The sequence below is a fragment of the Bufo gargarizans genome, chromosome 2, assembly GCF_014858855.1.
Source record: "Bufo gargarizans isolate SCDJY-AF-19 chromosome 2, ASM1485885v1, whole genome shotgun sequence".
In the NCBI taxonomy this organism is placed as follows: Eukaryota; Metazoa; Chordata; class Amphibia; order Anura; family Bufonidae; genus Bufo; species Bufo gargarizans.
The window spans coordinates 166,333,736-166,361,261 of NC_058081.1; the positions used below are offsets into that span (position 1 = coordinate 166,333,736).

Here is a 27,526-nt window from a genome sequence, read left to right on the forward strand (position 1 = left end):
TAGGGGCCGCACAGAATGGTATCAAGGGCCGCATGTGGCCCCCGGGCCGCAGGTTGTGCACCCCTGACCTAAAGGGTTAAAGTTTTTAAAATCAGTTTTGAGTAACTTGAGGGGTGTAGTTTATACAATGGGGTCATGTATGGGGGGTTTCCACTATGTAAGCCCCACAAAGTGACTTCAGACCTGAAATGGTCCTTTCAAAAAGTGGGGGTTTTGAAATTTTCTTAAACATTTTAAAAATTTGCTTCTAAAATTCTAAGCTTTCTAACGTCTTAGAAAAATAAAATTACATTTACAAAATGATGCCAACAAAAAGTAGACATATGGGGAAGGTATCACTTTCTGTTTTAAAAGCAGAGCAATTGAAATTTAGAAAATTGTGAATTTTTTAATATTCTTGGTAAATTTGGGATTTTTTCATAAATAAAGGTGAAATAGATTGACTCAAATCTATAAATTTATAAAGTACAATGTGTCGCGAGAAAACATTCTTAGAATGGCTTGGATAAATAAAAGTGTTCCAAAGCAATAACCACATAATATGACACATTTCAGATTTGAAAAAAAAATGGCCTGGGCAGAATGGTGAAAACTGGCCCTGAGTAGAAGGGGTTAAGTCTGCTATACATTTTTCCTGAGTTCTGTGTCAGTCTGGTATATATTTCTTAAGTTCGGTGACCTGCACATTCTTTGCTTGAATCTGCTTGATTCTGTCTGCCCCATGTGTTGGAGCTTTGCCTGTCATTATCTGTAGTATCTGAACTGTGTCATAGCAACAGTGGGTGTTTGCTGCTTCTTTCCACCTAGATGTCTTGACCACTGTCAACCAGTATCTGCCATATGTGTAAGAGTTCCTGTAAATCGTATGTCTGGTTCTTTCAGTCTTTTTGTGTTCTTGATTATTGTCTCATGCCTTTATCTTTTTGCCTTGGATTCGTCTATGTTCTGCCTGGTTATGATTGAGTGTCTTGTCTGTGCCTCTGGTGCCACTAGGGTCTTTGACCTCTGTGGATCGGCTCAAACTACTAATGGACTATTCCAAGAGGTAGTGGCCTGGTCGCTCCCCTGCAGTAAAGTCCAGATGCCTGTATAGGGGTTAAAGGGTGAAAACTAAGGGATCATCAGGATAACGCCCTCAGGTCTAGCACAATGACACATCAGTTAGTTGGTACAGAGGCTCCGCAACCATTGACTTCTGAAATAATAATTTATATAAAGCGTGCTCATGTGTCTATGTAATTTTGTTCTGTTTTGTTGTAATGAAACATATTATAATATTTATTATAATGCTTCTATTAAGTATGCTGATAAAAGTAACAGACAGATAAAGAGTACAATGACAGTTTCCATCATGCTCCATTCTAGGCACTGATGACTATTCTTTCATTTACACAGAGAGAAAAGTTTATAAAACTCTTGGATCAGCTGCACAATTCTCTACGAATTGACCTCTCAAAATACAGGGTAAATATAATAAATTTTAGGAAGAGAACTTGGTTCTATTCTACATTAATTTACACAATTAGGGTGAATTCACATGCAGTGAATCTGCTATCTGAATGAGGCTTGCAGAAATCCAGATTTATGTCCAGATTTATGGAGCAGATTTCCAGTTGCAGGAATTTTGCAATAAATCCACTGTGTGAGAATTCACCCTAAGAGTCTACTGTTTCAGACAAAACCAATGCAGGGAATGGAAGATACAGTGACATGTTGTCTGTAGGAGGCAGCACCGATATGTAGCTTGCAAGTCAATTGAGTCCAGAGTTCTTTGTTTGTACACTATGCTGAATGCATATACAGTATTACACATATCTGCCAAGATGGCCATAATGAAATAGTAAATGGATTAGCCTGGACCACTATTTACTATGTATTAGTACAACTACATTAGTATTGAACGGATGCACAGCTGATACCTCATTGTCGTGTGTTGAGATTATGGATATATATTGTAGATCCTACATGGTCTTTGCCTTACATGCATAAATTACTATGGATTCATATTCTTTCCCTGCGTGCTTATCTCTGAATAAGACACAACTCATTAAAGTGCTTGTTTCTTTAAACAGCCTCTTGTTATATATCCTTTTTTTCTATAATTAAAATATTGGAAGGGGGTAAATCCTCATCTTTACTAAAGCAGAGAATCACATCGGTTTCACTATGGTTCATACTGTAGAACTACAGACGCATCATGTAATTCTTAGGCCTCATGCACCCAACCATATTTTTGGTCTGTATCTGATCCACATTTTTTGCCGATCAGATATGGACCCATACATTTCAAAGGGGTGCAAAAAATGCGGACAGCACATTGTGTTCTGTTTGCATCTGTATGTTCATTCCACCATCCCACAAAAAATAAAGAACATGTCCTATTCTTGTCCATTTTGCGGACAAGAATAGCTATTTTTACAATAGTGCAGGATGTGCGGAGCAAGAAAGTGTGGGGCGCACACATCCGGTATCCATGTTTTGCGTTCCCATGGTTTAAGGACTGCAAAACGGGTACGGTAATGTGCAATAGGCCAGTTCAGATGTAGTTGAATTGACGTAGATGTTCTATTGTTTATATTCTACACATTTTAACCACAGATTTTAACTCTTTTCAAAATCTATGTAATGTATGTAAATATAATATATATATATATATATATATATTTTTTTTTTTTTTTCATGTTAAACAAATTTTTAAAGAATCTATATAAAAACAAAAACAAATAAAATACTGCAATTTTCACAATGGCCACTAGGGCTAAAGTATGTTAAGACTTCCTGTCTTTTGAGAGCAGCTACATGGGTTATAGACACAATAGACAGGAGTCGACCCCTTTCACTTCTGTGGGATAGTTTTCTAGGCATACTCTGTGACCTGTGCAGAGGTCAGGAGGGAGCTGATAAACTGTGATATCACCTATTGTGAATGAGGGATTCTGTGTTATCTATCCAGAGTACATGTCATTGTAATTCTGGCTTTGGTGATAATGATAATAGCTACTTAAAAGTTACGAGTACAGAACAGGAAATCATGACCTATTATTAGACCTAGTGGCCAGTGTGCAAATTGCATGGAAAGTTGTTGTTTTTTTAATTGCCCAAAAAAACATTTAACCCAAAAACATGATTTAAAAAATGTAATTTTCTGATGACCCATTCCCTTTAATTCATAGTTGTAAAAAGTATAAATAATCCATTTTTTTCTTTCTTTCATTTAGGATAACTTCCCAGCTACAAACCTAGAAAGGCTTCAAGACTTAAAGTCAACTGTGGACCTGCTAACAAGCATCACCTTTTTCCGCATGAAGGTAGCATACATTATAGTTCTTTTTATGTCTTTTCAAAGTCACGTTACTATTTCTCAGAAAGCTTTCAGCATCACTCAATATATCATGTTTATTGGTCTTTGACAATTGAAGCCTTCTGTATCTAGACTTGCCAGATGGATTGTGTTTCCATCAATATCACATGTTTTGCTGTGTTCTCACATTACTATGTTTATATGGCTATTGATTGCTTTACTGGCACATCGGAGTAGCTTGATTCTGATGTTCTAGTTATAAATTCTTTGCGGCTAACTATGATGATGATGTGAGTCAGATTGTATAATTAATAATTACGGTACCATACTTTGTAATGTAAAACTAGTACAACACGTTCCTTCACAATAATATTTAAAACGGGGGCTGGCAAAAAAAAAATTGTACTGAGAATAAATACTGACAAAGAGCAGAGACTTTAGGTAAAAGTGACACAATTTTGGAACGGAATGAATGTAGGGAAAAAATGACAACGTGATAACACTTATCTAATACAATTCGCGTCATTTTTAGACCTGGCGTAAGCGGAGAGAAGTCACACAATCTTGCCAGAAATACGCCTAAGATCTTAAAAGTTTTGAGGAAATTGAAACATAAAAGACCTAATGAATCAAAATTCTCAGAAAAAAAAAACTATTTCTGGTTGCTGTGTTTAGCAAAAACTCATTTTCTGTGAATATATATATATATATATATATATATATATATATATTAGAAATGTTTCATAGTACAAAGAAAAGCATTTTATTTTTGAAGACTGGAAAACCCTTTAAATATTTCAAGAGCTACAATACATCACAATGAATACACGTTGCTTTAAATGATACAGGAATCGGGGAGACAACTGTACGATTAAATATATGTTTGACGCATTCTTACAATAAAATACAGGAGCATGCAGCAATGTTTACCATGTACATGTCATTACTCTGTTCTTATGTAGGAAATGTTGGAATGTCTTTTAGGTTCTTGAACTTCAGAGCCCTCCAAGAGCCAGCATGGTGGTGAAGGACTGTGTACGAGCCTGCTTAGATTCTACGTACAAGTATATTTTTGTTAACTGCCATGAGCTTTATTCACAATTACTGGACCAGGTAAGAATTTGTGGACGATTTCATAATAGCTTCAGTTTGTAAAATATATTAAAAAAAAAATCATTAATTTAGAGTCCAGTTTCTCAGCAGGCAATGGTGTAACTTAAAGTGACCGAATTCATGAACTGTATAATGGTCTCAGTTTTACAAGCATCTTATAGTACTGTCATCTACACTATATAGCAGGGAAAAGCAACCTTTGGAACACAAATTGTGGTGAAACTATGACTCCCAGCATGCACACTTGCTTGGCTGTTCTCAGAACTCCCATAGAAGTGAATGGAGCATGCTGGGAGTGGTAGTTTTACTACAGCTGGAGTGTCAGAGGTTGCTGACTCCTGGTATATAGCTCAGAAAGAGTTAGGCTACATTCACACGTCAGTATTTTTCTATAATCCGAATTTCGGTCCGTTTTTTGCGGATCCGTTGTTCCTGAAAATGTTTCCGTATGTCATCCGTATGTCATCCGTTTTTTGCGGATCCGCAAAAAACAGAAACATGTATACATTTCAATAATCAAATAAAGTTGTTTGGATTTCTTTGAAAAAAAAAAATATATTTTTTTAAAAATAAAATAAAAATATTTGCTATGTGTTTCCAGGAACGGATTCTGCAAAAAACGGAAGACATACGGAATGACATCCGAATGTCTTCAGTTTTTTGCGGAACCATTGACTTTGCATTGTACCAGGATCCGATTTTTCAGGAACATAATAGGACATGTTTTATATTTAAACGGACATGCGGAACGGAATGTGCTGTCCGATTTTTTCCAGGACCCATTGAAAATGAATGGGTCCTGATCTGTTCCGCAAAAAACGGAACAGATCAGGAAAGAAAAAACGGACGTGTGAATGGACCCTTAGGCTTCTGCAGGCACCAGTTCCAGGTGTGACTGTGCCTCATAAATGATGACACAATTCACAAGGTGATGTCACTGCACAGAAACAAATATTATTGTTATGTCACAAAACTGGAACGATGAACCCGATATCCCACTACAGGCATTATAAGCAGAGGTGTCCTTAACATAAATAATTCCTGAAGTTATGACGTCACTGAGTCTATAGCACACAAAATGATATCCACACCACATGGGTAATAAACATGGTGAAGTCATGGTACAGGGATAACAACGCAACAGAGACTAATGTAATGATATCATAAAACCGAGATAGTGATAAATCTGCACAAGCATAATAGAAAAGACTGTGAAGGCACGAGGCAGAGGTAAGAACCATAATGAATATTAATGGCCGGCTTTGTATATAAAATACAGATCAATTTATTTATCAATACACCATAATAAAACACAATTTTCTCAGTATCTCCAATAAAGAACCATGAGAAAATACCTTAAAATATCATAAAAAACAAAAAAATAATCAACCAAAAATAATAATAACATATATATAGTCTCTATTATGTGATATTCTATAGTACTGGTCCCTCTATGTATTCCAGTGCGGAGCTCACACACTATTTTGGAATATGTAATATTATACAGCGATAAAGCAAGAGGAAATTCTGTTTATTTGATCTCTCTCAGTGTAACATTCTTGCGTTCTTATTATTGTATAGTCTTGTTGTTACTTAGTATCACAGTTCCATGCAACTTATTGACAGTCTACTCAGGTAGGATGCAGTGTAATATTACACAGTATTAGAGAAATGGCAATTATTGTAATAAAATAAGGATTCGTATCCTGTGTTGAAATTCAGCTACTGATGAAGGGGTACGTAACCCCGAAACGCGTATAGCGATAGCGGATGAGATCCCGGCATTAAGAAGAGACTGTACAGTACGTTAAAATCACCGTCAGTGTTATACAAGAACTACTTGAAAAACCTGTACGGAATATCTGTGAGAAATTGTCCGTATAGAGGTTGGTACCGCCTCCGGAACAGAGCACAGATCACGTGGAAGTCTTCCAAGCTCCGATCACGTGAGTTAATCAACACGTGGGACGCTGAATACAACCAGGAAGAACGCCACCGAACACAGCGGTAATTGAGACCAGGACGAGCCGCAGACCCATACATGATATCGGGCAGAAGAAAAAGGGTGAGTGACCTGATCTGTAGTGGGACGCCATTACAGTCAGGGATAAGAAAAGACCGGACTACTAGCAGTAAGTACGACTGATATACTGCATTTAATTAATCCCTGATATACCAACACTACCCCGATAATATGTACCAGCAACAACTTGGACACAGCACACTGAATATTGGGATCAGATGGATTTTATTCATTAACTATTTAATAAGGTTTTACACACCACGAGCGGGTGTGGAAATATCTTAAAGGATTTTTAGGAAAGCATATGGACATTCGATTTATGAATTTCAACACAGGATACAAATCCTTATTTTATTACAATAATTGCCATTTCTCTAATACTGTGTAATTTTATATGATCCTATTGAGTCGTATTTGATTGTTATTTGATGTTATAAATAAATGTGTTGTACCCTATGTGTAACTACAGATATTGAGTGCCCACTATACATATTACACAATTCTTTATAATTCCTATGTGGTTGGGGTGAACCACACTATAGTGTGAGCACCTGTTCATGATATCAGGAGGGGTGAGCTACTATACATATACGAGGATGCAGTGTAATGTTTCTCTGCTTACCAAAGTCCTGTTGTGCTGATACTGGTATCGCTGGTAGCAGGTCATACATACATGTGTTTTTCCATATGCGGCTTTGTGTCTTCACAATCGCAAATTCCCATGATCTATCCCCGCGCTTGTGCAGGCACTTACTTCTCTGCGCATACACTTCTCAGTGCACGAGTGTTGGGGGTGTAGAGACGCCGACTTTGTTCAATAGCTGTATATGCTTCTTCTTAGTTCAGGTTTTTCGCTCTGCATATGTCGCTGTATTCACCCTTGCATCAAAGTGTAACCACAATTCTGGTGCAAAACTATTTCTTAAAGCTAACCAACAGATGGTATTAAGTTAAACAAAAGTGTCTATCCATACACCACATTTCTCATCCAACCTGAGCCACTGTTAGAAATCTGTTGCAGGTCTATAGCATCTATAGCAGAAATACTTAACCTGCGGCCCTCCAGCTGTTGTATAACTACAACTCCCACCATGCCCTGCTGCAGGCTGATGTCAGTAGGCTGTCCAGAAATGCTGGGAGTTGTAGTTTTGTAACAGCTGGAGGGCCTCAGGTTGGGCGTCCCTGATCTATTGGATTAGTAAATGTGCCCTATTTAATATCTCTAGCACCCACCCCCTCCCCCCTCTCAGTACTTTATACCTGGACACATGTAGCCACAGTGCAATAAAAGCACAGCAAATAGGGCATAGACCACCAGATCTTAGAGCTAAGATTAAGGTTGACTGCAAATCCAAAAAACAGCAGCAATATGTAAACTCCAAAAAGTAATTCTGAGAACTGGTAAACGCCTATTAGGAGGCTATTAAAAAGAGTCTGCTATAAATAGGAAGACTGTGAAACTAAACATGTAAAACTGAATATTGTATGAAGAACAATTTAGGCGTAATATAAATTTAATCTATAGTGCCAGCTGCTCCAACTTGCCGTCACATTCATTTTTGATTCTCCATGATCAATGCATTTCTACAACACATCCAGACAATCCAGTAAAATTGTATTATGTTTCAACACTGAAAATTACAAGTTCCTTCTGATATTAGATATTTTCTGAATATTACAAAATTCTGAGACATAAAAGCCATAAGCAATTGACAGCTATAACAATGTATGCAAATTCCCCAATCTACAATCGTAATACGTTAAATTATGCAGACAAATTGAGTGAAAGACTAGCTAAATGAAACCAGCAGCTTTCTTTCATTGTAATTATGAATATGGACAAGTTATGCCTTATGAGCAAAAGTCACAGAAATCTTTGAAATTGTGTTTCCCCGTAAGTGATTAAAGTAGTAATAAGGAAATAAAAGGATATGTTAAGGCACTAGTATGAAAGTATAGCTAGTTGCTAAGGAACAACTGAATGAATTGGAGCATATCACCATAGCTTAGTGCTCCCGACATAATATTGATATACAACCACAGATTGTGACGTTCATTAAAATATGCTAATTGAGCAAATCTTCCCTGTCAAGGAATAAAGACTATCCGCTGAATATTGATATGCATGACGAGGCTGTACACAATGAAATAGGTAATCGAGATCATAACAATAACTAATGAGCAGGGACTTGCTCTTTCTGTCTTTTTGGTCCATTCCCCTGAACTTTCTGTGGTTGCTTGCTCACTGAGCAGTGCATTGAAATTGGCAATGCATATGTTATGCATGATCAGCTGCTTTGAATAGTTCATCGCCATAAGTCTTTTTATTGAGTGTTGCCTATTGATGGAAGTTTGAATAATGAATGTTAGAGGCTAATGCATCCCACTATTTATGTGTCTTCGATATTTGATCTCTCATAGGTAATGGTTTAGTATTTAAAGACATTTTGATGGATGAATTTGAAATATTTGGATGATTTAACCTTTTGGCACCTTAAAAGTTTTTCACGTTTTGCTTTGGCATTTTTCTCCTTGTGTTTTAAGAACCACATGACAACTAGATTTTGTGGGACATGGTGTACTTTCAATGGCACCATTTAATTTGCAATCTTTTATATTGAAAAAGGGAAAATAAAATATTTGTGGTGGAATTTAAAAAAATTCAATTCCAAAAAATAGTTTCTTGGGTTTTTGTTTTTACAAAGTTCATGATGTGTTAAAACTGATGTTGCCTTTATTCTGCAGGATGATGACACCAATACCAAATATATAAAATTTTTGGTATGCTTTACTATTATTAAAAGAATAAACAACTTAAAAAAGATATAGGTTTGCTTTGTGTCAACATATTCTGCTTCCTATACCATAACTATTTGCATATTCCCATCTACAGAGTGGTGTGAGGGATTTTTTTTTTAGGGTGAGCTAAAAATGTTTATTGGTACCATTTGACTTTCTTATCACTTTTTTCTTTTTTTTTAAGGGGGATAAAAAAAATTGAGATTTATTTTAAATATATATGTATATATGTATATATATATATATATATATATATATATTAATATTCCATGTCCCTATCTATTTAAAAAAAAAAAAATAATCATAAAATCCTGCATTTTTAACAATGGCGACTAGGCTAAATATATGTCGAGACTTTCTTATCACTTTTTATTCTTTTTTTTTTTTTTTTGAGGAGAGGGGATTAAAAAATAGTGATTCATTTTATTTAAAATATTTTTTTTTAGAATTATTTGATTATTTTTTTTATAATATTCCATGTCCCTATCTATTTTTTTCAATAATCATAAAATCCAGCATTTTTCACAATAGCCACTAGGCTAAACATATGTCAAGACTTCTTGTTATTTGAGAGCAGTAACTTAGGCCAAAGACACAATAGCTGAACTTGACTTCAATATGAGATTTTTCTAGTCATGCTTTGTGGCCTGTACAGAGGTCATAAAAGAGGAGATAAGCTGTGATATCACCTGTTGTGAATGGTGGATCCTATTTTATATATACAAAGGTCATCCTAAATCTTCCTGTGATAATGGCTACTAAAACGTTATTTGTTTAGAACAAGAACCTAGACCTAGTGGCCAGTGCAAAAACTATACGTTTTTTTAAAAATATATATATAGATAGTGAGATAAAAAAATAAAAATAAAACTATGTTTCCTTCAATGTTTTTAAAGCGCTTTATGTTTAATCTCCCTAAAAGACTTGAACATGCAGTCATTAGATAACTAATACCATAGAGTGCAACAGTTTACAATTGCATTTTATAAGGCAGGGCTTAATAGGAAGAATATCATAGGAGGCTTGATAGCCTTCAGAAGGCCCCATTAACCCATTAATTAGCGCACAGCAATTTCGCTGCAGGGTGATGGTGGGGGGTCAGATGTCATGCTCACTATTGACCACAGCATATGACAGGTTAAGTGTTCACGATGAAATTTATTTTTTATAGTTGGAGGTTTTTCAATAACTGCAAAAATCAGCTGATCTCTGGTCTAACTTTAAAGGCTATGGACACCTTTGTGCATTAAAATCAATAACCCCATATCTTACTATAATGCAGCACATGCTTGTTTACTGGTATCAGCTTTGCTTCACATGCTCTCAGAAATGCTCTTCTATGAGTTTTGCTCAGTGCTGTCATCTCTCCCCAAACATGTGTGGGTGTTCCTGTGGATTTCACATTCACCAGCACAAGCTCCACAGCCCTGCCCCCACATCCTGTTGCATAGCACAGCTAGCAGCCACTTACATACAGACTGCTTGTAATCAGATCTATTTCTCACTTTCCATTCTGTAGAAAGTCCAATTTTTGCAGACACAATAGATATTTCTGCTGATAACCATAGCTTTATAAGTCTGATATAGATCTCATTACTGACAGCTCTCACTACATGCGTTCTCTTCTGAATACAGTATTTGTGCTCAGTCCGCACAGTGAGCGGTCACTTTTCACACACAAATTAGTACAGTGTAACGACACACAATGCTATGTACACATAGAAGTTCACGGGGGGGGGGGGGGGGATTTAACTAACTGGTGTAAAGTAGAACAGGCTTAGTCGCCTATAGCAACCAATCAGATTCTACCTTTTATTTTCCAATGGAGCTGTGAAAAATGAGTACGGTGTACAAGGTTCCGGGTTATCTAAGAATTCCATTATGGATTTCGCTACCACGGATGATAACTTATGGTTTATTCTAGCGGAATCAATAACAGAATTCTTAGATAGCCTGAACCTTTTACGCCGAACTTTAAACACAAGTTCGCTCAACACTAGTTGCGACCACAGGGGTGAATAAAGTGTTTTTCTTGTCACTCATTTTTTGTGAGAGTGCTGCCATTTTTTTTATTCTTATATTGTCCTGGATTTGCTGCCGGATCCATTGGCATGCACCTCCATATTTATTATTTGGCCTGATGTGCTGCCATTGTAAATATATATATATATATATATATATATATGGCTTGACGAAAGCTCTTGTGAGCCGAAACGTCGCAAGTTTTGCCATTTTTATGGGTGCATAAACCATTTATTTCACGTCTATTTTGGAGTGCATTCCGGATTCTTTTGCTTCTACAATACTCAGGGTATTGCCGCTACCCTACGCTGGATGGTGCACCCACACTCAGGTTGATGCTCCCGCTGGATTTTCTCTTTTTTCTATATATATATATATATATATACAGTACAGACCAAAAGTTTGGACACACCTTCTCATTCAAAGAGTTTTCTTTATTTTCATGACTATGAAAATTGTAGATTCACACTGAAGGCATCAAAACTATGAATTAACACATGTGGAATTATATACCTAACAAAAAGTGTGAAACAACTGAAAATATGTCATATTCTAGGTTCTTCAAAGTAGCCACCTTTTGCTTTGATTACTGCTTTGCACACTCTAGGCATTCTCTTGATGAGCTTCAAGAGGTAGTCACCTGAAATGGTCTTCCAACAGTCTTGAAGGAGTTCCCAGAGATGCTTAGCACTTGTTGGCCCTTTTGCCTTCACTCTGCCGTCCAGCTCACCCCAAACCATCTCGATTGGGTTCAGGTCCGGTGACTGTGGAGGCCAGGTCATCTGGCGCAGCACCCCATCACTCTCCTTCATGGTCAAATAGCCCTTAAACAGCCTGGAGGTGTGTTTGGGGTCATTGTCCTGTTGAAAAATAAATGATGGTCCAACTAAAAAACAAACCGGATGGAATAGCATGCCGCTGCAAGATGCTGTGGCAGCCATGCTGGTTCAGTATGCCTTCAATTTTGAATAAATCCCCAACAGTGTCACCAGCAAAGCACCCCCACACCATCACACCTCCTCCTCCATGCTTCACGGTGGGAACCAGGCATGTAGAGTCCATCCGGTCACCTTTTCTGCGTCGCACAAAGACACGGTGGTTGGAACCAAAGATCTCAAATTTGGACTCATCAGACCAAAGCACAGATTTCCACTGGTCTAATGTCCATTCCTTGTGTTCTTTAGCCCAAACAAGTCTCTTCTGCTTGTTGCCTGTCCTTAACAGTGGTTTCCTAGCAGATATTCTACCATGAAGGCCTGATTCACACAGTCTCCTCTTAACAGTTGTTCTAGTCTCCTCTTAACAGATGTGTCTGCAGCTAGAACTCTGTGTGGCATTGACCTGGTCTCTAATCTGAGCTGCTGTTAACCTGCGATTTCTGAGGCTGGTGACTCGGATAAACTTATCCTCCGCAGCAGAGGTGACTCTTGGTCTTCCTTTCCTGGGGTGGTCCGCATGTGAGACAGTTTCTTTGTAGCGCTTGATGGTTTTTGTGACTGCACTTGGGGACACTTTCAAAGTTTTCCCAATTTTTCGGACTGACTGACCTTCATTTCTTCAAAGTAATGATTGCCACTCGTTTTTCTTTACTTAGTTGCTTTTTTCTTGCCATAATACAAATTCTAAGTCTATTCAGTAGGACTATTAGCTGTGTATCCACCTGACTTCTCCACAACGCAACTGATGGTCCCAACCCCATTTATAAGGCAAGAAATCCCACTTATTAAACCTGACAGGGCACACCTGTGAAGTGAAAACCATTTCAGATGACTACCTCTTGAAGCTCATAAAGAGAATGCCAAGAGTGTGCAGCGCAGTAATCAAAGCAAAGGGTGGCTACTTTGAAGAACCTAGAATATGACATATTTTCAGTTGGTTCACACTTTTTTGTTATGTATATAATTCCACATGTGTTAATTCATAGTTTTGATGCCTTCAGTGTGAATCTACAATTTTCATAGTCATGAAAATAAAGAAAACTCTTTGAATGAGAAGGTGTGTCCAAACTTTTGGTCTGTACTGTATATAAAATTAGAGATACTCATGCAGTATATAAATCTTTTGATAGAGGTAGTTGTACATTGTGTGTATATATATATATATATATATATATATATATGTAAAACTTGAAAAAATTTAATATTGTGCAAAAGTTCATTTATTTCAGTAATGCAACCTAAAAGGGGTTACATTAATGCAACTTAAAAATCGAATATTGTGAAAAGGTTCAATATTCTAGGCTCAAAGTGTCACACTCTAGTCAGCTAATTAATTCATATCCCCTGAGCAAAGAGTACCTGAGATTGAGACTTTGGGGTTTTCATAAGCTATAAGCCATAATCATCCAAATTATACCAAATAAAGGATAAAAATATCTCGCTTTGCATGTAATGAGTCTATCTCATATATTAATTTCGACTTTTAAGATGCATTACTGAAATAACTTGCACAATATTCTAATTTTTCAAGTTTTACCTGTATATTATATCTTACGCTTTTTGTGAGGCAAGGTAACCAAAAATGGCTGTTCTGGCACAGTTTTTATTTTTTGTTTTTTACAATGTCCACCTGACAGGGAAGATCATGTGATAATTTTTTAGAGTAGGTCGTTATGGACGTGGTGATACCTAATATGTCAATTTTTTATTTATTTGGGTTTTACACAATAAAATATTAGTTTTTCCAAAATCATGTTTTTGTGTTTCCATTTTCTGAAAGCCATCTTTTTATTACTTTTTTGACAATTGTCTTAGGTTGGGTCTCATTTTTGAGATGAGATGGCAGTTTGATACTATTTTGGGGCACATATGACTTTATGATTGCTTGGTTTTACACTTTTTGTGATATAAGGTGATACAAAATGGCTTTTTTGGCACATTTTTTTTTTAAATTGCTACGTTCACCAGATAGGTTGGATTACATATTTTTATAGAGCAGGTTTTTAACGGACACAACGATACCTAATATGTGCCTTTTAAAAATTTTATTTTACACAATAAAAACATTTTTGAAAAAAAATTCATGTTTTTGTGTCTCCCTTTTCTAAAAGCCTTTTTTTATTTTTTGGACGATTGTCTTATTTTTTGCGGGATGAGATGGCGGTTTGATTGGTACCATTTTGGGGCAAATATGACTTTTTGATCGCTTGGTATTACACCTTTTGTGATGTAAGGTGATAAAAAGAAATATTACATTTTTTGGGCACTTTATTTTTTATGGTGTTTACCAGATAGGTTTGATTACATGCTATTTTTATAGAGCAGGCCGTTACTTACATGACGATACCCAATATGTGCATTTTTTTAACTTTATTTTATGCAGTAAAAGCATGTTTGAAAAAATAAATCATGTTTTTGTGTCTCCATTTTCTAAAAGCCATATTTTTTGGATGATTGATTATGTAGGGTCTCATTTTTTGTGGGATGAGGTCACGGTTTGATTGCTACTAATTTTTGGTACATATAACTTTTTTCATCACTTTTTATACCATTTTTTGGGAAGTGCGGTGGGCAAAATTGCAATTCCATCATATATATATATTTTTTTTTGGTGGTGTTCATCGTGCGGTAAAAGTAACATGATCCTTTCATAGATCAGTTCCTTATGGACGCAGCGATACCAAACATATTTAGTGTCTTTATTTTTTCAATTTTTAACCAATTATGTGTGGATATAGGAAGAACTTTTTTATCTTATTTTTTTTTACTTTTTTCACTTTTTTTTTTACTTTTTTTGGATCTAGACCCACCTGGTTCTTGAAGATCCAGTGGGTCTTATGGCTTACAATACACTGCAGTACACTGTATAGTGTACTGCTTAAGCCTTGATCAGGCTCCTGCCGTTAGCAGAGGGGGAGGAGGAGAGGGAGATGTGAAAGGTGGGTCGGTAAGTGAATGTGACGGGGTCAGTAGGTATGTGGGTAAGTCGATCAGTAGGTGCATGTGACGGGGTCAGGGCCTCTTTTACCTCCTTCGTGCTGAGGTTACCCCACACATATTTGCTGGCACAGAATCTCAGGGATGCAAGGAGGAGCAGCCCGGGGACCGCTGGGGGCCCTATTAACGGGCCCGAGGGTCGGGAGATTGGGGTGGAGGAGGCCAGGATGCCACCGCCCGGTCACCTGAACCGGATGCGGAATATTTCGGTGATAGAGGCACCAGGGCCATCACTGGAGCTGAGAGCATGGAGAACGCGGGCTTGTGAGATGGGGCGAGCACTGCGGAGACATCGGGGGGCTGTGGGCAGGGGTTAGCGAGGAGGGGATCTCAGGGTGCAGAGGATCTCAGGGTGCACAGGGGATCTCAGGGTGCAGAGGGGATCTCAGGGAGCACAGAGGATCTCAGGGTGCACACAGGATATCAGAGGGGAGGGGAGGAGAGGGAGACAGTGTGCACTCCCATGTGCACACAGGAGGAGTTACAGAAAATCCGTCAGATGAATAGGAAGCACAGCAGGCTGTAGAACAAAAACAAAAATAAACACAACCAATTGGAGAAATTATTAAATTAATTGGTGTAAATTTTTTAATTTTTTTTTTTTACAAAGGTGTCCATATCCTTTAATAATCAGTTGTCATGATCCGATTGATGTCTTGTCGCCAGTTTTGCGCAGCACAACAGATTTTGTTTGTATTGCTCTGTACCTGTGACTTCATGTTCTTCATCTAAGAATCTTTATTATCAAATAGTGATGGGCGGCAGGTTCCATATTCGATTTAGACGAAATTTGCGAATATTCGCTTTATATTCGTCGAAGTCGAATATTCGTCATTATTCTAGTTATCGCGATTAATATGCGATTTAAATAATCGCGTATTGCGATTATAACTTAAGGCTGCTTTCCTATTGGTTTGATATCTAGAATTAGCGAAGATGACAAACATGACGAATGTATTCGTCATATTCCTCAAAACTAAGATAACGAAGTATTCTCCATCTTTGTTTTAGCTGCCTATTCGTCAACTTCGCTAATTCTAGCAATCAAATAGGAAAGTTGACTATAGAGACAGCTGTTTTTAATTCGCTATGCGATTATAATATTATTTTTTTTATAAATAGAATAATTATAATAATTATCAAGTATTATAATTATTCTATTTCATAAAAAAAAGCAAAGTAACATAATTGCATAGCAAATTAAACTTAGCTGTCTCTATAGTCAACTTTTCTTTTTGATTGCTAGAATTAGCGAAGTTGACGAATAGGTAGCTAAAACGAATATGGAGAATACTTTGTTATCTTCGTTTTGAGGAATATGACGAATACATTCGTCTTATTCGTCATCTTTGCTAATTCTACCAAGCCACCCATAGTAAACCAGGTCTAAGTTGAAATCGCAATGCGATGACTTCAAGTTATATTAATCGCATTGCGATTTCAACTTAGAGCTTGGTTTCTAATGGGTCAGCTTGCTAGAATTAACGAAGTTAACGAATATGGAATATAGCAGTGCTAAGTTGAAATCGCAATTCGATTAATATAACTTGAAGTCATCGCATTGCGATTTCAACAGCACTGCATTTATATTCAATATTCGTTAACTTCGTTAATTCTAGCAAGCTGACCCATTAAAAACCCAGCTCTAAGTTGAAATCGCAATGCGATTACTTTAAGTTATATTAATCGCATTGCGATTTCAACTTAGACCCGGTTTACTATGGTTGGCTTAGTAGAATTAGCGAATATGACGAATGTATTCGTCATATTCCTCAAAACAAAGATAACAAAGTATTCTCCGTCTTCGTTTTAGCTACCTATTCGGCAACTTCACTAATTCTAGCAATCAAATAGGAAAGTTGACTATAGAGACAGCTGTGTTTAATTTGCTATGCGATTATATTACTTTGCTTTAAAAAATATATATATTATAATTATTCTATTTATTGAAAAAAAAAAAAAAAAATATATATATATATATATAATTGCATAGCGAATTAAACACAGCTGTCTCTATAGTCAACTTTCCTATTTGATTGCTAGAATTAGCGAAGTTGACGGATATGGAGCTAAAACGAAGATGGAGAATATTTTGTTATCTTCGTTTTGAGGAATATGATGAATACATTTGTCATATTCGCTAATTCTACCAACCAACCATAGTAAACCGGGTCTAAGTTGAAATCGCAATGCGATTAATTCAAGTTATATTAATCGCATTGCGATTTCAATGTTATTCTCAAATCCAACAGTACATTCTAGTATGGAGACATTCCCATGGTGATGGGGACGCTCCATGAGCACGGAAGTCGGCAGAAGCAGCAACAGGCACTGACTGGAGCAGCCAGGAAGCCAGGAATCCTAAGGACAGGTAAGAACTACTTTTGGAAAGTGGGAAAGAAAAAAATATAACAATAAAAAAACTAACAAAAAAACAATATTCGAAATAGCGAAGGGCCGATATTCGCTAAAAAAAATCGATATTCGAATATTCGAGCTCAACACTATTATTAATGTGTGAAATGCTTAGTCATTTCTCAGGTAATGCTGATCATTTGATAAGTGTGTATAACAACATTATTCATCGGTTTCTTTAAAAAATAAAAAAAATAAACGTTATATTGATTTCAAAATAATGGGATGTCACATTGAGGTAAAACCTCTAAAGGGGTTATCCGATCATTGATGTAAATAAATAAAAAAACAGACATAATAAAGTACATGACAATCTCTTTCCAACAAAGCTAGAACCATCCCTGCTAGATTCATTTCAGGCTGGCAGCTCAGAGGGAGTGTCCTTTCTCAGGGAAGGTGTGGGGTTTCCTTTTTACTACAGTTATTTCCTTTTAGGTGTCTCAACATCTAAGGGTACTTTTACACTAACGTCGCTGGATTCCGGCAGGCAGTTCCGTCGCCGTACAGTACAGTGACTGAACTGAAGACATCCTGATGCATACTGAATGGATTGCTCTGCATTCAGAATGCATGGGGATAAAACTGATCATTTTTTTTCGGTTTTGAGCCCCTGGGACGGAACTCAATACTGGAAAAGAAAAACGCTAGTGGGAAAGTACCCTAACAGTAGGTATCAATAGTGGCAGTTAAAGGATGGAATTGAGCATGTGCGACCACCTCAGTAGAGAGGTGCACATACTGTAACTATACAGATTAAACATCAGGGGACACCATTATAATGAAGTTAAGAGAAAATCTCACAAGTAGAGAATTTTTGTAACAAAGAAACAAAATTAGTTTATCATGCTTAATTATATTAAAATAACATTTAAATTTGGCACAAACATTTTAAGCCCTAATGATAGTCGTCCTAGGCTCTAGTTCTCTTGTCCTATAATTGCTATTATGAATAAGTCTTTTACTTTTCTTCTACGTTGTCTGTGATACTGTGTTAACAGTTTTCTGATTATGTTCTGTGCCATCTGACCATTGAAGTTGTTCTGCTTACTCTATGCATCTGATTACAATTTTCCTTTCTGAATCTGATTTACTATACAAAGATGAATAATGCAAATTTGCTAAGAATTGGCAGGGAAGCCTAGGAGTTTCAAATTATTTCTGTTATATTTTGTTAATATGGCCTTCCAAGGATCATACGTAGTTGATCTCATGGATCTCATTTTCACACCAATTTGTTCCCCAAAGTTCTATCTTCTTAGCGTGTTTTGAACTGGCAGCACTGAAAAATATAGTGTATGTTAGACCTAGTGATTAGAAAATATCCAGTTAACAGAGTTCCCTGGTAAATAGACTCCCAGTTATTCTGCTATGTGCATTTGTTCTCACAGTATTCATCAGCAGCCTTCTGAAATGTTGTCTTTATGCAAATTTAGTGTTTTTTTATAAAATTATGACAGTTTGTTTTTTAACAGTACTAATACACAAAATATGAAAATAATGTACATTTGTGTTTGATCTAACTTCAAATAGTTATCTGTTTGGTTACAAATATAAACACATTAAAATAATTTATTAGAAGACAGTGAATATGTTGTTTTAAATTTTCTGTTATGGGCAAAATACTTTGGGATATTTCCATATTCTTTAGCCTTCATTTTGTTACGTTTCATTAATTCGGGGACATGTTAATTAAAACAATAAAATCCTGTGAAGCAGTTTGTATGAGCCATCCATAAAACTGTATCTGGAGCACAGTGAATTACGATGGAGCATGTAATGGCATGTGTAATATTGGGTTAATCAAAGCTAGTGTTTAAAAGTAGACCTTTTCTTAATGAAAGAAATTGAAATTGGAAATGAAATTGTCTTGACTTATAGCATCCCTGGGGTTACCAATAATTATTTCTGTACAAGTCAGTTTTCATATCCTTACTTGGGGCTTTACTATTGAATGTCTCATATGCTAAAACATACATTAGACGTAAAACATCATTGTCATGATATAGCATAGTTTTTACTAGGAACATAATGGACTTTTATCTTATGTGAGCTATGTTATGTAGACTTTCAACCTAAAAGGTATAAGAATAGTATAAGATTAGTAATAAAAGATATGCATTCTGAAACATAGACCATAGGATGTGTATTATATACAGTATCTGTCTGTTTTGTAGTTTTGTAGAAAAGGTTTTTTACGATTAAAATCTCCATCCAGTAAATTTTTAATCCCCACTCCATTAGGAGATGTGAGCTCTATCTTGTTGTTAACTATTCCATCATGGGATCATTTTTATGTACTGAATTATTTTACAAGTATATGGTAGTGCAATTTTTTTCACCTTTATTACTAAATTTCTTTGCAGATTTTAAAGCATATTTTAAAGCAACCCTCTGGTTCAAGAAAATAAAATCACATCAACTGGGGGAATAACAGAACCCATTCTTGGCAACCAATTTTTCATCTTTTCAGCTGCAGATCTCTTCTTCTTTCATCCAGATGGCCATACACACTACCTGATGCATACTATGCATTTGATGGTCCAAAACATTTGCTTGTCCTGTTGTGCTCTTGGATTGGCCAGCACTGTTCACATTAGCAGTGCTGGCCAAGCCAAGGAAGCAGGAATTGTCTTGGGCTACAAAATTCATATTATGCATTAGGTAGTCTGAGAAGCGGTTCAGCCTTCTTGGATGACAGAAGAGGAGCCTGGGAATTGGTGGATCTGTAGCTGAAAAGATTAAAAGGAGGTCACCGTGTAAGTATTCTGGTTGTTTCCCCGGTTATGTGAATTTTGTTTCTTAAGCCGGAGTGTCACTGTAAGCAATTGCTGTAAACTTCCTAAACCCCAACACTATCTCACACCCTGGATTTTTACTTTAGAAAAGTAGTTATTGTGAACAAGTAGCAAAATTATGTGTTAGAGAATACCCATATCTCAATTTCTTTGCTGCTATATGTCCATGTTCTATTCACCAAAATTGTAAACCTCTCCCTGTCTCTCATCATATCTATGAGTTCTAGTTCTGGTCTATTGACACTTGAGACTTCTTCTGATTTATGTATTTATCTAAATGCAGGAGAAATGTAGATGCTTTCTTCTTGACTTGGACTTTGCTTTTTGGGAATACTTTGTAGTCCACAGTTTTGACTTTGTAACTAGACCTCTGCTGTTACATATCATTTGTATCCTAAAGCTGCCACTTCTAACAGTTTGCATCACTGTTCTTATATGGCACCCTGGGGTATAAACCTGCCCGTGGCAGTATTCCTGAGTACCCTGGCCTATGTCCAGCTGTCCCCCTCCAGCATACTGACGTAGCATGGCATTGATTTAAAGGTATTGATTTACTGCTACACACAGCGAAGAACCTTAGGGTAAGAGGCAAGAACGTGCTTCTAACTTGTTTTATGCAAGCTTTTGAGGGCACACCCCCAACCTTGTTTCACATATGTAATTTTTGGCAACTCTTTGTGTTTTGTTAACATTTATAAAGAATTTACATTAAAAAATAATTCCAAACCAGTGCTGCATTCTGAAGTTCCTTAATTGCAGAAGCAGAATTTTGTCTTGTAAGCAATTCTACATGAAAAAGCAGATTCTGCCTTAATTGCTTCTCTAAACAAGCATTTGCTATACTCAGGCACCAGCCTTTCAGAAGAGAATACAGTGGTATTTGTCTTCCCAAATGATGTTGCTTGGTTCCCTGATGAGACAGTAGCGGATAGTGAAGTCTTGTACTAAAGCATTGGGCACAATGCGTACATGGACTATAGACTAAAATCTTCATAGTCAAGAGGTTACATTACTTGATGAAAGTGCTGTACTTGGAGCAGGCAGTTAGGCTGAAACAACTATACAACAAAAACTAAAAAAGTACCTCAAGCCAAATTGGGCAGATATCAAATGCGCTATTCATCGCCCTATAATTGTACTGTTGTTAAATAGCATTTTGTATTATTAACTCTTTCTAGATCTCCACCGTACATGTACGGGACAAGTCTGATCTTTCAAAATGGCACCCGTTTGCGAGCGTAGCGGGTGCCATAGCTGTCGGATTTCAGATGTTTTAAGCCGCAGACACTCAGGGCTAATGTCTACAATCGCCGGTAATGTTGATCACAGATATTTAACCCCTCAGATTTAAAAGTCAATTGTAATCACGGCATCTGAAGCAGTTTTCCCCGGGAGTGCTGTGCTCCTTGGGCTTCAACCGCTTTCAAGTGGGGAGTTTGGGGAATCTGTTGCTTCTATATAAAAGCTTTAGTTTCTCTGAAGAAACCAAGGATTTTAGATCTGCAGTTCAATTGGAGCCCTGCAATGTATTGGAAAAGCAATCTAATGATTTCTTGTTATAGCTACCTTAAAAAAAAAATGTTTAAAAAAAGGGAAAAAAGTTTTTATCAACATAAAAATTCTGATCACCCCCTTTCCCTATAATAAAAAAAAACTCTTACATTGATAAGATTTAGTAAAGTATTTATTTTGTAGAGTAGCCAATGGGGAAAAAAAAATCTAAATGGCTGATTCAGCATTTTTGTTGAAAGAAATGTAATGAAAAGTGATCAAAAAGTTATATACAATCCAATATGGTATTAGTAGTGGAATATTTTAGCATCTTCCCACTATATAGTATGCGATATTAAATTATACTATAAAAATGTACAACTTCTCCCACAAAAACTAAGCCCCATATGGCTATGTGAATGGAAAAATAAAATGACTCTGGGAAATCGAAGATCGTAGGGGGCTGAAGAGGTTAATGGAATCTCATTTATAACACATGCAGAATATAAAGATCTCATCACTTTTGTAGTGGTGATCTTCAGATCTACACATACATTGTAGTACAACACTTTTTGTCTTTGTGTATTCCTGTTAAAAGAACAGCATAAAATTATTGTGATATTGAGAAATTATAATTGATATTCTGGTTTTCACATAGAACAGTCGGGCAGCATGGTGGCTTAGTGGTTAGCACTGTTACCTTGAGCACATGGAGTCTGAATGTTCTCCCCGTGATTGTGTTGTTTTTTTTTTTTTTTTTTCATACTCAAGAGATCTTGGTTAGGAATTTAGATGTCAGTACCCCTATAGGCAGTGATTGATGACAATATCTTTAAAGTAATCAGATTTTTTTTAAATCTCCTTTCACTGTACCTTTCAGCACAGGACCTTTCAGCATGGATATGCTGTGTAGCTCCTCAGGATTGTGCACGTTCTGCTCTGCAGTGATCCTACAGATCAGTGTCAGACAGGGACAGAGAAGCACACTTTCCTCATTGATACAGCGGAGCACAAGATCAATTAGAAAGCAGTCAGGGAGGCAAATGCATGTGGTCATCCGACCACCCAGTGGCAGTATATCTATTACAAACCGACACAGGAAAACACAAAGGTGTATATATATCTGAATAAATTACTCATATAACCCTATCCATGGTTTTCTTTAATGGATTATTAAATCTCAATGTACTTTATTTGAGCTATAAATTGATAATGACCTTTATAAAACATTTGGCTGTAATTTGCGCCTTTGGCATAGCAGGTGCTGTAATCAAATGTTAATAGTTATTTGGAATTTAAGAAGGAATAGAATTGGAGTGCATTACAAGTGCATTAGAACTAAAATGCATCCATAAAATGCAATTACAATGCGGGACTGAAGTGAAATATACAGATGTGGAATTTAGGGAAAAGTGAAATATACAATTGAATAGTATTGATCCAGTTTGGCAGCTAATGAATAAAGTTGTGTTTAAAATTCAGTTATGCAAAATGAATGAATATACTATTCATTATATCAATTGGGCTGGTTGATTTCATTGGAAATGAATCAATATGAATATTAGCTTGCAAAATAGCACATTGATACAAAGGGCAGCTGAGCTGTGATATGCAGGAATTTTTGTTTGGCGGAAAACTCCAGAATCCCCTTTGGATCCCAATATAACCAATGGGGATCTGGTGATACACAACTGTGTCTAGCTATGCTGGATTTGGTAACTCCGGTAGTCTTTTCTTTTGCCGGAACAGACTATAGGAGTTCAATGACAGAAATGTCAACATACCTTAACCAATAAAATTACTGCTAGCTAACAGACAACCTTGACTTCAGTATCCTTTAAAGGGCATCTGTCACCCTTTGGAAGCCCTAATAAATATAGAACACCGGCTGCTGACCTTGGATCGGTAGTTTGTTAGTCACTACCCCATTTCCCTACTCTGCACCTGCAAACTAGTCATATAATGTATTGAAAGTCCTTCTTCTGTAGCCCTATCAATCAGACATGACAGAATTTCTTAAAATGTATTATTTTCTGAATAAATTTGATCCAAAATTTAAAATGTTCAAGTGGAATTTAAACTGCAGGGACAGTACAGGGAGAGTGTATCGATACGTTCATAGTTAATCCATTGTGCCATCAGTATTATAGGCAGTTGTAATTTATCACCGTCTACACCACTATGCAGGGCACCAAGATTCATAGCCAATCCCTTCTGTTAGCTGTGGAATTACCGTGTGTCAGGTCTAATTTATCGCCATGGACTTAACGATGCAGTGCCTCAAGATTTAAGTAATGGTCCCATGACAGAGCGGGGATGTTGGCGACAGCAGCAGTTGCAGTAACTGTGACCATAGTGGCCCATGACAGAGTGGGGGACGGCGGCGGGAGCAGTAACGGTGGCAGTAACTGTGACAAATGTGGCTCCATGACAGAGTGGGGAGGGGGGGAGCAGCAGCGACCGTAAGGCTGTGTTAACATCACTGTTTTTATAGTTACATAGTTGATACGGTTGAAAAATAACATATGTCCATTAAGTTCAACCAAGGGATAGGTGGGGAAGAGAATCGCCAGAAGGAAGTGAGACTCAGATTTCTACACATTTTCATAAGCATTAATGTTGTTTACTTTTAAGAAATCATCTAAACCTTATTTAAAACTGTCCACTGTTCCTGCTGTGACCACGTCCTGAGGAAGTCTATTCTACAGATACACAGTTCTTTGATGCTTCTGGAGACAGAACTTTTTCTTCTCCAGTCGGAGGCAGTGCCCCCTTGTCTTTTGAGGGTATTTTACATAGAACAGTTTTCCATGGCCCATTTATATATTTGTATAGGTTAGTCATGTCCCCCCCCTTAGACGTCTCTTCTCAAGAATAAATAAAGTCAATTCTTTCAATCTTTCTTCATAACTAAGACCCTCCATGCCCCTTATCAATTTAGTCGCTCTCCTCTGTACTTTTTACAGCTGCAGTGTGTCCTTTCTATGGACTGGTGCCCAGTACTGAACTGCATATTCCAGATGAGGCCGCACCAACGACTGTACAATACTACATAGCTTGATGTCATCTGCAAAAATAGAAATGGTGCTATTAAACCCATCCTTGATATCATTAATAAATAAATTAACTAATATAGGGCCCAGCACCGAATAACCCAGGACCATTCTGAATAGGAATCATTGACCACAGCACTCCGTTCACACGGTCCTTCAACCAGTTTTCAATCCAATTACAAACTATAGTTTCCAAGCCTATAGACCTTACTTTACCCATTAAACGTCTATGAGGGACAGTGTCCCGGCTACTACTCACCTCCTCATATCAGGTTAGTCTGACAACTTCTGTCCTTGGTAAACCTATGTTGGTTATCACTTATAATATTTTTTTACATATTCCTGTATATAGTCCCTTAAAAGTCCTTCAAACATTATTCCCACAACAGAAGTTAAACTAACTGTTCTATAATTGCTTGTGAAAGACCTAGATCCTTTTTTGATTATGGGCACCACATTTGCCTTGCGCCAATCACTTGGCACTGTACCATTACCTAGATAATCTTTAAACAATTATAAACAGGGGCACAGCAATGATTGGACTGAGCTCTTTAAGCACTCTTGGGTGTAACCCACCTGGACCCAGAGCCTTCTTCACATTTACCTTATTTAACTTATCTAGGACCATATTTACAGATAGCCAATTGAGTATATTACTGGATGTACTAACAGCCCCAGCACCACAGATATCAGCTCCTTTATCTTCTTTTGTATATACAGAGCTAAAAAACACATTTAGTAACTCTGCCTTTTTCTTATTTTCAGTGACTAACCCCTCCTTACCATTATTTAGGGTACCTGCTTGGACCTTGATTTTTTTGCATTTATATATTTAAAGACGTTTTGGGGATTTGTTTTGCTTTCTTTTGCCACCTGCTGTTTGTTTTGTATTTTTGCAAATTGTATCTCCTTTTTAAGGATTTTATTAAGTCCTTTGTAATTTTCAAATGCTACAGGTGAACCCTCAGATTTGTATTTTTTTAAATGTCCTTTTTTTGTCTTTTATTGGCCTTTTTACAGTAGCTGTAAGCCATGGGTTTTTAATTTCAGCCGTTTATACTTGTTACCTAAAGGAATACATTTTTTACAGCAATTACTCAATGTGGATTTAAAGCTCTCCAATTTATCCTCAGTATTATTATGTGACAATAGCTGCTCCCAGTCTATACCCTGAAATGCTGCCCTCAACCCAGGTAAATTGGCCTTTTTAAAATTCAGTGTCTTTGCTCTGCCTGACAGAGTTTGCTTCTTATAGTTTAGGGGGTATATAATTATATTTTGGTCACGATTACCTAGTGTTTCTCGAACAGTAACATTTCCAACAAGCTCTGAATCATTTTTTTTTTTTCTTTTTTTTTTTTTTTTTTTTTTTTTTTTTTTTTTTTTCAAGTATCCAAGCTTATAGAAACAGCAAGAATACAAATGGAGATCTCACTTGCTGGGGGAAAAGCGGGATACGTCCGCCATCCACAGCCTAATAAGGCAAAGCAAACACATAAAGCATCCCTCTTGGCATATTGCTGTCTATACAGGGGAAAAAGTCCGGGGCCCGCAGCCCGGGCGGCCACCGGGGAGCGAGCGCGCACCCCGCGCACTCTCCCCCGAACATGGGTAGGAAAATTGACAGGATTGACAACCATGTAACCATTCATACGAGCTCACATTAACCGTACGTAGCGGGCCTACTGCAATCTTTGATTGCAAGCATTCCATAAAACAAGTATGGGGGGTCCAGCAGTCTTCTATCGCAATGAAAAAAGAACCTCTTACATATTTTACTGCCTCGTCCCCATATAGTTAAATTAAGAGTTTAATGCCCGACTTAACCGTACCTCACATGTATCCACCTTAGTGTCTCATATATAAAGGGACACAACTCGAGTATCACTCGGTGATCACCGGTGTTTAGGGAAAATGTAAACATGAACACTACCCAAAAACCGGCTCTGTCCCGCTGAGAGAACACCTCTTGGTACCCATATAGCGTATGTCATATCACTGCCTGCAGTCGAGCCACATGTCTGACAGAGAGAGACGCGTCCTAGGGCACACCCAGTCGCCGGGCCGCCCGATATCCCGGGCCCCGGGTCCCCACCCACACCCGACCCGGTACTATGGTTTAATTAAAGATTTTAACCATTATTTAATGCCGGAGGGTCCCGCCATCCCCCAGCATTCCTAGAGATACTCCAGTACCCAAATGTAAATCACCTCCTTTACTACTTAGAATTCATATAGAAAAAGCCGGACTAGTAGGATCATCCCCATTCCCACCCCACCAACCCCCCCCCCCCCCCCACCTTGCAGTAAAAACAAAAAAAATAAATAAATAAATAAATAAATAAAAATAAAAATAAATTATTAACCCAGATTAATTATTTAGACTGTCCCAGTCTGCCCACAATTTGCCCCACTTTAGATAGGATCCTCTTTGTTTATACAAAATCCTCTCATAACTTTTCACTTTCTCAACCAAACCCAACCAGTGGTTGCAGTCTGGAGCGGAAGAGCAAAACCATAATCTAGAGATGAGAAGCCTGGCCAAGAACATTACCTTGATCAATAGTTGGCGTTTTATA

The 27,526-nt window shown here is 37.2% G+C and overlaps 1 protein-coding gene across 3 annotated transcripts in view; it reads left to right on the forward strand.

The window, feature by feature from the left end:
- Window positions 1-27,526, forward strand: part of UNC13C (unc-13 homolog C) — a 908,495-nt gene that overhangs the window by 455,080 nt on the left and 425,889 nt on the right. For all 3 annotated transcript variants that reach the window (XM_044279668.1, XM_044279669.1, XM_044279667.1), the window contains 3 exons: window positions 1,396-1,464; window positions 3,219-3,308; window positions 4,286-4,414. In XM_044279668.1, coding sequence (XP_044135603.1) covers window positions 1,396-1,464; window positions 3,219-3,308; window positions 4,286-4,414 — 288 coding nt within the window. The remainder of the gene's footprint in view (window positions 1-1,395; window positions 1,465-3,218; window positions 3,309-4,285; window positions 4,415-27,526) is intronic.